This window comes from Lucilia cuprina, chromosome 4 (assembly GCF_022045245.1).
Source record: "Lucilia cuprina isolate Lc7/37 chromosome 4, ASM2204524v1, whole genome shotgun sequence".
Classification (NCBI taxonomy): Eukaryota; Metazoa; Arthropoda; class Insecta; order Diptera; family Calliphoridae; genus Lucilia; species Lucilia cuprina.
The window spans coordinates 4087000-4101477 of NC_060952.1; the positions used below are offsets into that span (position 1 = coordinate 4087000).

General features: G+C 29.4%; 5 protein-coding genes across 6 annotated transcripts in view; 3 read left to right on the forward strand and 2 right to left on the reverse strand.

Annotated features, from left to right (window-relative positions):
* Positions 1 to 14478, reverse strand: part of LOC111690846 — a 156401-nt gene that overhangs the window by 48126 nt on the left and 93797 nt on the right. Inside the window, exon 1 of one of the 2 annotated variants that reach the window (XM_046948783.1) lies at positions 8823 to 8843. The exons of the other annotated variant lie outside the window; for it this stretch is intronic. The gene's annotated coding sequence lies outside the window, so the exon portion shown is untranslated. Of the gene's footprint in view, positions 1 to 8822; positions 8844 to 14478 lie in introns of those variants that run through there. 2 annotated transcript variants of the gene reach the window in all.
* Positions 3511 to 4895, forward strand: LOC111690845 (tissue factor pathway inhibitor-like). Its single transcript, XM_023453417.2, has 2 exons — positions 3511 to 4204; positions 4263 to 4895. The coding sequence occupies exons 1-2, from the start codon at positions 4090 to 4092 to the stop codon at positions 4763 to 4765; spliced, it is 618 nt and encodes a 205-aa protein (XP_023309185.2). The 5' UTR covers positions 3511 to 4089; the 3' UTR covers positions 4766 to 4895.
* LOC111690839 (nuclear transcription factor Y subunit beta-like) lies at positions 5796 to 7696 on the forward strand. Its single transcript, XM_023453411.2, has 2 exons — positions 5796 to 6371; positions 6462 to 7696. The coding sequence occupies exons 1-2, from the start codon at positions 6354 to 6356 to the stop codon at positions 7566 to 7568; spliced, it is 1125 nt and encodes a 374-aa protein (XP_023309179.2). The 5' UTR covers positions 5796 to 6353; the 3' UTR covers positions 7569 to 7696.
* LOC124419416 lies at positions 9227 to 10693 on the forward strand. The gene is made up of 2 exons (XM_046948785.1): positions 9227 to 9284; positions 9355 to 10693. The coding sequence occupies exons 1-2, from the start codon at positions 9276 to 9278 to the stop codon at positions 10300 to 10302; spliced, it is 957 nt and encodes a 318-aa protein (XP_046804741.1). The 5' UTR covers positions 9227 to 9275; the 3' UTR covers positions 10303 to 10693.
* LOC111690840 lies at positions 11312 to 12470 on the reverse strand. Its single transcript, XM_046948786.1, has 2 exons — positions 11937 to 12470; positions 11312 to 11875 (listed from the first exon to the last, which is right to left on the reverse strand). Exons 1-2 carry the CDS (start codon positions 11958 to 11960, stop codon positions 11456 to 11458), a joined length of 444 nt encoding a protein of 147 aa, XP_046804742.1. The 5' UTR covers positions 11961 to 12470; the 3' UTR covers positions 11312 to 11455.

Genomic DNA, 14478 nt, shown 5'->3' on the forward strand with positions numbered 1-14478 from the left:
TCGGTATACTTTAAGGTGGGTATTGGACCAATATTTTTGTATGTTACAAACATCAGCACAAACGTATAATACCCTCCCCACTATAGTGGTGTAGGGTATAAAAAAACACTTTAAAAATTGTAGCAACATGTTTTAATATATAAGATAGTGTTTACATAATATCAGCTGTTTATCTGAATTGGACAACATGTACTTTTTTCTGTCTATGAAAATTGAAAGAAATAAAATTTTAAAATAATCGGATGAAAAGAGATTGAAAATCTTATTCTCAGACAATATGTAAAGAAAATATGTTCTACAAAATGATTTTAAGAGGGTTTGAGACTCATATGTGTCCAAATTAATAAATTTTTTGCTTTAATTAACAAATTGACTCCAAATTTTTCAATAACATCCGTTGTCAACGTATATACATACGTACGACAATATTGGCAAACACTCCACTTTTGATAAATTTTAGATAACGGATGTGTATAAAATTTCAATTTCGACAATGGACTGTTGCAATATTGACAACGTTGCGTTGTCAACTTTACATAGTGTTTTCGTACGTATGTCTAAACTTTAACAACGGATGTTATTAACAAATTTTTTGTAAATTTGGTACCAGATATGTATATTCTTTTTCTATCTGTGTACATATCGCTTGATATATGTATATTCCTAGAAAGAAAATGGTTCACTGAATATCCTATAATCCAGATTGCTGAAACTCATCAAAAATCATTAAACCGCACAATAATAAAAAATTAAGCAGTTACGTTTCAGCAAATTTCAACAAGTAAATTAAAACTTTAAATTTGCAAACGAAAATAAACAATATTTATCATACCACCCTCGTAATACAATGACACAAATAAGGTTGTTTAGTTTTTGATAACCGGGTGTGATTGAAATATTTGAAATTATGTATATAGTAAAATAGATTAACAACCACGCATTTACTTTTTTTGCGTAATTGTTATAAGTAATTGAGAATATAATTCTATAAATATATTCAAAAAATTTACATTATTTTCAATACCGTTATTATATTATACATTTCACAGCCTTCGCAAAAAAAAACAAAACTTTTAATTTTAAACACCTGACATCATTTAACAACCTTTAAACATGAAAGTACAGTAGTTTTCCGATTTAACGACCATTCAATTCTAGGAACATCGCATTTAACGAACAAGCTAATTTTTCCTATTGACTACCTTAAATAACGAACAAAACTTGTTTTTTGTACTCTGTTTAACGAACTAATATAAATATTATTATTTAAATTAAGATAAAATGACATTTATCAAAAATAACAAATAACCTAAGTTGTAGCAAGCGGTGCTTTTATACCCAAAACTGTAACTCATTCTGGGTTCTTATTAAATTTTAGTTCGATGTAGCTATGTCCGTCCGTCCTTCAGATAATGACTTTAACGCTCAATACTCGCCTAACAATACGAGTGCGCCGAGTACTAACCGATATCTCTAACAAATTTTATGGGAATCGGTCCATAATTGACCTTACCCTCCATATCAGGCCCCCTTAAGAAAATTACATCAACGCTCATTACTCGCTTAAAAATACGAGTATAGAGATGAACTTCGAGAAATAACTAATAAAGCTAATGAGAAATAACTAATAAAGCTAATGACAGAATTAAAAATACAGCGATTAAATTCGACACAAATATGGTTTGAAGGTGGGTATATAAGATTCGGAATTTTGTGTTTTGTGCTATTTTTATAAAAAAAAGAATTAATTTTTATAAAATACATTTAAAAAATATTTTATGTACCTATTTTTAATTATTTTCCTACCAAAACCCACGTTTTACTTAGTACTGCATATAACGAACTTTTCAATTTTACGAACAGGCCTGACAACATATGGGTTCGTTAAATCGGAAAACTACTGTATTTCAGTATTATATATTTCAGCAACTATTTTATTTTAATATTTAAATAAACTAAACGCACTTGGCGAAAAAAAAACAAACAGCTTAAAAATATTTTAAACCTTTTAAAAAATTTACGAAATTTATTGATAACTGATATACATATTTACTTAGTACTTTAAACAAAATTTACTCTTACTATTTATGTATTACCTCATGCCACATACCACTTAAATGTCGCCAACTAGCAGTGGCAGCAGCATTTTTGTTACTGATATCAACATATGCGTGTGCGTTTTTGCAGTAAATACAACAAATAACAAGTATTTTATAAAATTTTGTATTGTGTCTGCTCAATGAAGGTGAGAGCAGCCGTTTACAGAGAAAATCCAAAGAGGACTGGTTTTAAATACGCCGCACTTGCTGTATAGAATGATCAAGAATGATCAACAACAGTTCGCTGGCTGACTGACTGCAGCAATAACAACAACATTCTATAACAAGAATAATAAAGCTTTAAAAAATGTTTTTTTTTTTACTTATTTTTGTTGTATGTAAGTGAAACATTTAACATCATTGGGGATTAAGCAATCAAGGTTGATTGGTAAGCGCCCTATATAGCAAGCAAACATTTAATGATTGCATACTTAAATGCTTCTCTGTGAGATCTATATGGTATTCACATGGAAAGAAACCAGAAAATTGTTTTCTTTCGACTATTTTTTGTAAGAAGTCCGAAGGTATTTTCTAAGTTTTCTATTTTGGTCTAAACCAATTTAAGAAGAAAACTTTCGAAATTTTGAATATTCAACTATTCTAATATATTAATAGTTAATTGGCTTATCAGCTAATAATACTAGTCCATTGGCTTATCAGTAGATCCATATACTACATCGTTAAGTAGTCTATGCCAATAGTCTTTTCTATAGGCTATTAATAGACAAAAAGGACATTAATCCCTAAAATACTAATTATTTTGAAAATATTCCCATAATAACTTATACAACTGCCTAATTTTCAATGGCTAATACATACTATCTAGATTACTTTTCAGTAGTTTTGTAATGTCTCACATTCATATACGTCATGCTATGTATACACGGTTGTTAGATCTTACAACGTTGACAGTAAAATATACAAAAAATGTCTAATAATAAAGTCAACTTACAAATTTTATCTTGCAATATTTTCGGTAATGCTTTTTCTTACAACGTTGCAAAAGAAAAATTGTAAGTTCAGACGTTTAGTAGACATTTTCTGAACATTTTACTGACAACGTTGTAAGATCTGACAACCTTGTATCACGGCTTTAAGTAAACAACTGTGAGTTTATGCTAACACAGCAAACTATTCCAAAAATGTCCATACTCCATGTCTAATGATAAACATTTCTTTCGGAATGTAACCAACACAAATTCAAACCCAATATACCACCTCAAACTTCAAAGGCTATTTGTCTGTAAAAATACAAAAAAAAATAAATAAAACATAAAAAATATAAAAAATCTATGTACAACAGAATTTAATTTTTTGTAGACGCAATACATTTTATAAAAAGATTTACGTTGTTGTTGTGTTATTGCTATATTTTTCTATAATTTTGTTTACAATACAGATTCCAAACTAAATGCCGGAGTTAGTTTATTCTGAATACTTCAAGTGATCACAAGTGCAACACGCTAAAGAAATATAAATCTATTAAAATAAAAATATTCACGAAAAAAACAACAATAACAAAAAAACAACAAACCAACTCAAAATATTCCATTAAGTGTTTTTTATTTTTAAAATCTTTTTTAAACATCTTTAGCGCATTGGTTATTTTTAGTTAATGATTTGTGTATTTCTGCTGTGTGGCGGACTTAAACGAAACAATTAAAACTTGGTAAATGCAATAATTTTGCATTAATTTTCATCTTCATTATTGCAGTTTGCAAAAATAGACAAAAATCAAAAACAACAGGCATTAGCAAAAGAGTTCTACTTGAGTGCTTCTACACAGACCATTAAAACGTCGCCGCTGACCACGCAAATAGTGAAAATTAATTTTAGTTTCACTAACGTTGTTGTACCTGCTGCCTGCCATTCATACCAATTGGTGATACAAAAGTATTCATTGCAAAAGATTTAAATCTTCACACTAAACACACACCACTGGTAAGCCAGTGTGAGCATTTCTTGCTGTTTCATCATCAACAGCCTGAAAATGAAGTTTCCAACCGCTTCGTTAATACAATTCTTAGTTATAATTGCATTGAAATCTACGCATGAGGAACAAGTGGAGGCGGCTGTAGGTTTATATGGTCCAGATAGATATGAAGGTAAGCTGTGTATCTAACCAATGACCTTGACTTATATTTTTGTTGTATTTTCCTACAGGTCTACCAGAAATCTGTTTGATGCCCATGGATTTTGGTTATTGTCGTGCCAAGGTACAACGTTATTACTTTGATATAAGACGCATGAAATGTACCATGTTCTTTTGGGGCGGCTGTGCGGGTAATGACAATAATTTTAAGTCCATGGATGAGTGTAATAATTTCTGCAATTCTCCCTATGAGGATCATGTCCATAATGAGGTGGTGGCTGTAAAAAAGGAACGTACCGAAAGCCGAGTAGAGAGTAGAGGTAGTGGTAATACAAAATATAATAATTTAAATAGCAGAGATGGTGCTGGTAGAGATAGTGCTCCCAAATCGGTTCCTAAATTTTCCTTAAAACCAAATGTTACTTCAAAGGAAACCGGTTATAAGGGTTCATTCAAGGCCAGTTCAAAAAGCTTTAATATAAATCCCGCACCAAAACCCAACAGTAATACTAACAACAATAACAGTAACATCGATCCTTTAGATGTTATTGATGATGAAGATTATGATGATTAGGAGGAGAATTAGTACTCGCGAGTATTTATGAGAATCAATTGATTTATACATATTTATAATTTAAATTTATTTTTGTACAATGTAATTTAATAAATTATATTTAAAATAAAAAGAGTTATTTTTTTATAAATTTTATTTCTTTTCCAAAAGTCTTGTAAACGATGCTTATTAATGTATTAAATATGAGAATAATAAATGTTTCGGATTTGAAGCTTATTGCGAGAGAAATAATAAAAGTTTCTTTTAGAATGTTTCTGGCCCATATCCCTTGAATTATAAAGGGCATATAAATTTTAAAATAATTAAAAAAAACTGAAATGGACAAAACGAAATACCGAACTTTTTTAATATTTTAAATTTTTTTATATACCCACAATCAAAAAAGATAGGTAGTATGTTGGTTTTGTTATTCCGTTTGTAACACATGAAGATATTGGTCCTTATTAAATTCTAAGACTATCTAGCAATGTCCGTCCGTCCGTCTGTCTGTCTATCTGACTGTCAGTTGAAAACACAATAGAGCCGAACGGAAAAAATCGAGTTTAGCACTGAAATTCTTACGAACAAAAATCTATTTACCAAATTTTATGAAGATCGGTCCATTACTAACCCTACCTCTCATATAAGGTCCCCTTACTGCTTATATGGGAGCATTCTATTTCCTGTAAAAAAATTCCAATTGTAAAAGAAAATAGACCACTGGTTTAACTTTATGTTGTATTTTGAAAATTGTATTCCCTTTTACGTTCATTGTAAAAAGTTGGGTTGGAATCTATTTAAAATCTTTTCTTTTTTATTTTTAACAATTTTACATATCCTGAAAAATGCTGAAAAATTTATTTTCTTGGAATTACAAACAATTAATTGCATCACAAAAAATTTCCCCCAACAACAGTGGGTTTTAGTAGAACAGAAATAGGGGATTTCACATTAAAGTGCAGACAGTAATCACCACTAGCTAGTTAGTTATTTAGCTTTTGAGTATAAACTGTAGTCCTAACGAAATAGTTAACATCGCCGTCAAAACAGTAGTATAAAAACTATAGTAAAATAAGGGGATTTTAAAGAAATTAAACTCATCCAGTCACTACGGATTTTCTAGAACATCAGCGAAATATTAGTTGCTTGTATTTAATCGATTTAATAGTCAGCTTAAAAAAAACTTTCAAAATATTTTTACTCTTTTTCATGTATTTTAAACAATTTCTCTTAATCAAATGATTACAAAACTTTCCAATTGTTCATTTTTGCTTTTTAAAATTTAACGTTGAAATAATAAATCAATTTAAAAGAAATGTTGAAATAATATCTTACAACACAATACATCTTCAGTTCCACTGTCATTATATTGATTTATATGTATATGCGATGAAACTATGAAATTGTCTGCACTTCACTAATACTACTTCTGCTGTAGCCACAACTATGATTAGCATTTCGTATTGAGTCTCTGGTCAAAGAAGAGCTCTGAACATCTGCCTTTGAGACCAAGACGTGCAGTTCAACTTTGACAACAAAAGTGTTATAAACAACAAACGGCCGCAGTTATAAAATATTGTATAAAATAAAGCAAAAGAAACTAATCAAAATGAAGAGTTTATTAGCGGTATGAATTAAAAAAAAAAAAAAAAAAAACATAAATAAATTAAATAAAAGACAAGTTTTATTTATAATAAAAATAAATTTTAATATTTAGGTTTTATTGCTAGTGATAGCAGTACAAGGTCGTGAATATCATTATGATAAACCACAAGTAGTTTTCCAAAAAGAAGATGTTTCACATACTGCCACACAACCTAGTAAAAGTATTGTTAAAGGCGTACATGGCAAGGATTACGAGGTAACAATGTCGGCTTCAAGAAAAGTATTTGAAACACGTTTACCACCCAAAGAAGAAGTATTTATTGTACAACATTTAAATCAACCAGCAGCACCAGCAGTCTATCAACCACAACCGGCCATTGTCGCACCGTATCAATACCAACAGCCTACTGGCATAAATTCTACACCAAATCCAGGATTTTATGGAACACTTCAGCAGACTTATCGTAATAATCCACAACAACATTTAAATTTAAATTCAAATCAGTACAATGGAGTCAATGCAGCTAGTAATGCTCAACAGCATTACAATCAATTTACAGCTAATACAAATTATCAACAACAACAGCAGTTACAGCGGCAACAGCAATATGGTGGTACATTTTCCCAATATCCTCAACAACAACAACCGCAGCAACCCGGTGTAGTTTCCTCAAGAGCTCAACAACTACAACAAACAGGAGGCTCTTTTTCCCAAATACCTCTGCAACAGCAGCAACAAAAATATTATCCCCAACAATACGAACATTATCTACAGCAGCCACAACGCAACACTAATCTACCAAATTCCAATAATCTACTAAACGATTTAGTCAATAATCATAAATACGTTTCACAATCGGAAGCAGCACAACACGATGTTTATCCGTACAAGCAAATAAATGGCAATCCCCGACCATTTACACGTATCATCACTAAATGCGATGCTCCAGGTCAATGTGAACCACAAAATGCTGCCGAGGGCGGTAGAGGAGGCAGTGATTTTCACCATCAACAGGTTTTAAAACAATCGAAAGCTCATGTGAGCCCCAATACAGATAAATGTCAAAATAAATTCAATTATCAATTTACGGGTAATGCCTTAACAGGTAATGCAGCTAAAGCCCAAAGAGGTATACCCATTACCAAGGGCACTGACTTAAGAGATCGACGACTATTTGCCTACAGTGAAGTGGTTATACCACAATATCCACATAATTAGATATAACACAAAAGAAAAAAAAATAACTTTAAAAAGTTTCTACTTTTGTTAAGCACTGTTTAAAGATAATAATTTAAAAAAATAATCCTAAGAATATGCTAAGAAAATAAAATATTTTTTTAAGAAACTGTGATTAGTGTTTTAATGTCAGTCACTTAAAATTTTTTTATTAGTGTCGTTTCTGTTTTTGTCATTAATATCACTTACATACATTTTTTAACGTCTTCAAAAGTAGATAGATATAAAGATTTGTGTATCTTGAAGATTTAAAATACCTGTTTGTATGTAACAATTGTGTTTTTTGTTTTTTTTTGGTTTGTTATTTAATGACGATTTTGTTGTTTTTAAAAGGTTTAAATGAATCAAAAATATGTATAAAATTTTAAGAAAGAAAAAATAAACTTGTTTTTTTTTTTAAAGAAGCCAAAATCACAATCGAAATTAACAACAAAAAAACACACATAATTATGCCTTTGTGGTTTGCACAGTGGTTTGAGTAGCCATTAAATATAAACTTTTATAAACATTTTTAAAAAAGCTTTTTAAGCTAAACAAATTAGTTAATAATTTATATTAATTGAAAAAGTATTTCAAATAAAATTTATACTGAAAATATCCACAAGTATTCAGTGGAAAAGTTGTTTGTAGTTCATTCACCTTTCCCTGAGAAAAATTTCATTAGAGAACATTTTGATGAAAAAAAGGTCAATTCGGCGGGTTCAGCTGAATGGGGGCTAGGTGAAATCATGAACCCCTGTTAACTTTTTTTGGGACAATAGAAGATCGTGTACTAAATTTCATTAAAATATCTTCAAAATTGCGACCTGTTATTTGATTACAAGGTTTACATAGACGGACGGACGGACATAGCATAGCAAATATACCCTCTCCACTTAAGTGGTGTAAAAAGTTATCAACTTATAATCATACTACAGGTCGCAATTTCGAAGATAATTCAATGAAATTTGGTACATGATCTTCTCTTATACAAGGAAAGAAGCCCATTGAAAATGGTTAAGATCAATCCATTATTTCATCTAGATTTATTAAAAAAAACGGTTTCCACACAAATGCAAATATCAAAATTTCTTAAAAAAACTTCCAAAATCAACTACGATTAGAAACTCTAACTAATTGCTTATTGTACATACGCTATAGACAATTGACTACAAATTCTATTCAAAAAAAATTATTTACGTTATTAATAAAGACAACATATTACCAATTAATGTATGAAATAACTACATTACTTACAATAATCATTTCCAAAATTAGAAAATTTTTTACTCGATCTGGACAAACAGCGACACAATTATCTGAAACCAGAAATTAATCAAGATAAATGCTTTATAATGAAAAGTAAATCGCATTTAATATTCATATCTAGTGTCGGCCAAGACAGAATATACTTTTTACACATTAAAAAAAATCTATTTGTTTCATAAAGCTTTTACACTTACCCACTGTGCAAAAGGCGTTAAGCTAATTTTATATTTAGTTCCTATACTATTTTAAAACAAATATAGAATCCAGATTAAAATACACCCAAATATAAACATATTAGCAAAAGGTAAACAACCGCAAATTTCTTTAAACCAATATTAGTCATATTTTAAAGTTCTAATGAAAAACATATAAAAAACACTAAAACGGAACTAAACACATAACAATTCTTATAAAATTTAAAAATTTAACATAAAATTCAACATGAATTTGGTGAGTACTCCAAGCAACACTTTAAATAAAAAAAATAAATAAATAAATAATAACATTTTTGTAAATACAGCTGACCATGCTCATTCCCTTATTGTGCATAACCGCCTTGAGCCTTCTGCACACCACCAATGCTAATCCCGCATTTGAGGGTTATCGTTATGAGAAACCCAGCATACCATTTGAATATCCAACCGTTACAAAGAAGCTGCCAAAAAATACTGACATTAAGCCAACAACAACAGCAATAGCGTCAACAACGAAAGTGGCAAATGAAAAACTAAATACAAAATCGAAACCAAATAGTGCAACAGCAATAAAAACCACTACAATAGCAACAACTTTAAACAAACACCAGCAGCAACAAAAGCAAGAAAAATCTCATGCAACAGAGAAAATTAAAAAATCCACAGTGATAAACCCCACAGCAATAAAGGCAACAAATTTAAATATAAAATCAAATAAAAATCCCGAAACACCAACAATAATAACAGCAGAATCGGCTGCAACAACTGTAACTGTGGTGAAAAGAAAAACGGATAAATTAAGTTTAAATCAATTACCAACCAACAGCACGACTAGCATTCATATGGCTACAACTGGTTGTACGCTGTATAAGGCAGAGAAACAAAAAAACGTTCAAAATAAATTAGAGAAAGAGTTCATAAAGAAAACCGATCCCAAAGTATTGGCTGCTCAAGAAGCAGCTTTAGAGAATTTGCTGAATCGTGATAATGGTTATATTTATCGTTTACCTTCTAAAGAGCAGCAAGTTAAGAGTTTAGATGAGAATTTGCCTCATACTGTACATGAAGATAATCATGCCATTAAACGTTTAAAATTGAAGAATGATGTCTATGAAGTTGATCACTCTGTGGGTGTGAATAGTTTGAAATATTGCTGTAACCAAAGTTTTGATATTTTAAGAGGGAAATATAGAGAGTTGACTAAAAATCGTCCTTTGGAAAGACGTTTGGCGCCGTATACAGAAAAATTGGCCGATAAGGAATATTTTGAGTGATGATTCATAATAAACATAAATGAGCATGACAGTAAATTGTCATAGTTTTGATTAAAAAAAATTTTAAAATATTTTTAATAAAGTTTTTCTTTTTAATCAATTAAATAAGAATTCTATTTCGCATTGTCCAAATATTACATTCAAATTACATTATTATATTCAGTTAAACCTAAATTCAAAAATCATGAGAGTGAGAACTTTCTTGTGTGTTTTACACTGAAAATAATCCATGCCTACTTAATACCTATATACGAATAATGTTGTACATTGTACGAATGCTTTGTCATATCGCATCACGATTTTGTTTCGTAATATATATTAACTTTCTTAAATGCACGAAATGTTCATCAATATTATGAAAAAGTTTTATCGTAAAAGAATAAAAGGCAATATTTATTTCAACGAATATTATCTTCAAGTCAATAGACAACGGAATTGTCAATCGATTAATTTATAGAACTAGTTTATAGGCAACTCATTGGAGCAGTCAACAGGCAAGACCATAGACTATTTCATAAACCAGTCCACATATTAGACCGTTGTTTATTTCATACGCAAGTGCATTGACTAAGCCATAGACCAGTCTATAGACTAGTCAATAGATTATCCTGTGAACTAGACTATGAATATCTGCAGATCATGAACTATTTCATGGAGTAGTATATTGACTATATATTCTGAAGATAAGTCCATGTATTATAGAAAACTCTAGTTCATATTTACGACTTTATAACTGTGTGGTCTGAAAATTAGTCAATAGAATGATCTGGAAACATAAAGCTGGTCAATAGTACAGCAAATAGACTAGTGACTAACTAGTCTGTACTATGTACAGTCAAAATTTTTAAAATAATATAAATGATCGCATAATTTTCCTAAGAATAAATAACTATTCCACGCGATCATAGAAAGTACTTATCTAAACACATATTTGTAAGCTTGTAATAATTGTAATAAGTAATTGTATCCAATGTCACTGTCGTGTTCAAATTATTCTTTTCAATAAAACTCCTTTCATTTGCAACTTATAAAATAATAATAATAAACTTAAACTTTATTTAATAATTTAAAATAAATAAATAATAAAAAACAAAAAAAAAACAAACCCTCAATTTATTGTAACAAAACTCGTTATGAAAAAACACAAAACATTTTAACGATGTTTCACAAACATTTCATAATCAAATTGATCCCAATCGTTAACATTTGCACGTGGACGAGTGGATCCTTTAGTCAATGATCTTTGTATACGTTTTTCACGCTGTACATCCAATTCTTCAAGTTGTTCCCGTAAACGTTTCTCTTTAGCATTCAAAGCTTGAGGAGCACGTATCTTAGGCGAATTACGACTCTCATCCATTTCCATTTCAGACATGGCATCGTTGGCCACTACCTCGGCATTAAAGAAACCATCGAAATTTTGAAAATGCATAGACTCAGCGGGTTCATGATCATCGGGCATAATCATATCGTAATTATTATTATGGATCATATTATCATCGGTAGAGGGTGAGGGAAAAGCATAGGTTAGAGGAATCCAAACGAGAAATAACATAGTGAAGATTTTAAGAGACTATTGGAAATAAATTTAATATTACTTCTTAAACGATTTTTTTAATTTATAAGTAACTTACTTGCTTACTGAAATTTCCTTCCATTTTTGATATCCGTTTCCTTTTTCTTTCTCTTTACATTGATTCTGTGAATTGTTAAGTTTTATAACTAACTTAATTTTCTAAATGCTGCGATTTTTATATAAATTTCACACACTTTTTTTCCTCAAGATTCTTGTTTATGAGAACACTTTTTTTCAAAAAAAAATTAAGTACTTGAGAACACTTTTTTCCTTTTATTAGAAACTGGTTTGAAATTTGGGTTTTTACAATGTTTTTTTAAACATTAATTTCACCATATAACATGTTACAAATTAAATTTCCAGCAATTTAAAAAAATAACCACGCAAATTTTTACGGATTTCCAATTAATAAATATAATCTGAAATGCCCGTTTAGGTTTTTTTGCTTGTGATTTTAAGCAGCGTTGAAAAAAATCTGAAATTCAAAATTTAACAATCAATTTGTTTTACATTGGCATTGACAAAATTGTACACTGAACCCTTCGCTTGATCAGCCCATTAAATGAAAAAATAAAAGAAAATAAAAATTGCATATATAATCAGATTGTTAAATTTTTATTTACACTGAGCTACAAAAATTAGAGTAAGAAATGGCAAAATAAAATTTTGGTTATAACTACAAAAGTTCAAAAGTACCAAATTGGGATATTTGTGTTACACTATGAAAATATCTTTGGTAGTAGTGCGTAATACCGTACGCACTACTACCACTAAAGGAGGTGGTAGTAGTGTGTACCTCCACCTCCTTTCAGACTCAACCTTGATCTCACCCTTGGTACCTTTTAGAAATTATAACAAATTTACAAAAATTCATTAACAAACTCTAACATATTTTAACAATTTAGAACTTTTTTAATAACGATAAATATAGAAGAATACACTTTTTTCTTAAGCAGAAAAATATCTTGATATTTTAATTTTAGAACTAAAATTAGATAAAAAGTACCAAACGGACAAATTTTAGTTACATGATAAAACCATCTCTAGTAGCAGTAGGTTGAGAGGCAAAACCGTTTCATTCACTTTACATTCACATATCCATCCACTTTCAAAAAAAAAAAAAAACAAATCACGGTCGCCCGGTGTAACTTAATCTCTGCCAATTTACACGTTTTCATTGATATTGAGTAAATTCGTCACAAATTAATAAATGATGACAATAAAAAAGACATTCAAATAAAACCACAATCATCATATTAATAAAGACAAAGAAAGAAAAACAAATAATTTATAACAATAAATTACAAAAAAAATATAATAACATTTCATCATTTGATTTTTCATTATACAAAAAAAAAAAAAAAAACATACATGCATGCATATTTATATATTTTTTCTCTTTATAATAATTTTATAATTTGAAAACACACAAGCTTTTTTTATACTTCACTTTCGCTAAAAGAAACGAATTGAAAAAAGTCAATGGCCTAAGATTACACAGATTCATATTTCATTTGTTGTTGCTTCAATTCACTTCTCTTTCTTTTTAAGTTTTTTTTTTTTTTTGTATTTTGCCTCCATACAGTCTAATAAAACAAATGCGAGCAGAATTGAAAAAAATGCAAAATTAATCAACATTCAATATAAAACTATTAATGAGTTGCTGTTGCTCTACTTTAAATAAAATTACAATGTTCAAAATTATGCAGGAGCAGTAAAGAAAACAAATAGTATAAAAAGCTCTATTGTTTTCTAAAAAAAAATAATACAAATACCCATTTTTATACAGGAAATTTGAATAATAAATTTCTCCCTCTTATTAGAAACTGTATACCCTGTAGTTTTTAAAGCAAATATTCACAACATTGCACAAGCCTTAACTAAGTACATCGCTATTTACAACTACAGGTTATTTTTCATTATGTCAGTAAAAATAGTTTAACAATTTCATTCTCTTATTACAAATACTGCTGGCTTTTGTTTTACAACTTTTTTTGCTGCATTAAGCTAAAAAAAGTTTTATATTTGAAACAAAAGTAATTTCTGTAAAACAAATAATTTAATTGCAAATCCCCAATTGAATTTCAATAAATTCAACGAAAAAGTAAACTATTCAGTTCTAGAGTTATAAGTAGTAAGAGTTTTATAATTCTTAAGAAAGAAGTTTTTTGCGGTGACCTAATGTATATTTACGAGTAATAGAGCTTTTGCACTAAAATAAAAAAGTAAACAAACTTAAGTATAAAGAAGACCATATGTTGCTGAAATTCAGGGAATTAATGTACTTACAAACTTGAAATCCTAAGAATAAATCATTTTGGTTTTACGACATAAAAAATCTGAGGACCGAGAGAAGAATGGAAAATAACTATATTTTATATTAATTGCAGACACATACATAAGATAGTCCCAGAAGTCTTGAATTACATAAAATCTTTCATCTATAGACTAGATTATACGGCTATACGCCTAGACTATAGACTAGACTATTCACTATAGACTAGACTAGACTAGACTAGACTAGACTAGACTAGACTAGACTAGACTATAGACTAGACTATAGACTAGACTATAGACTAGACTATAGACTAGACTATAGA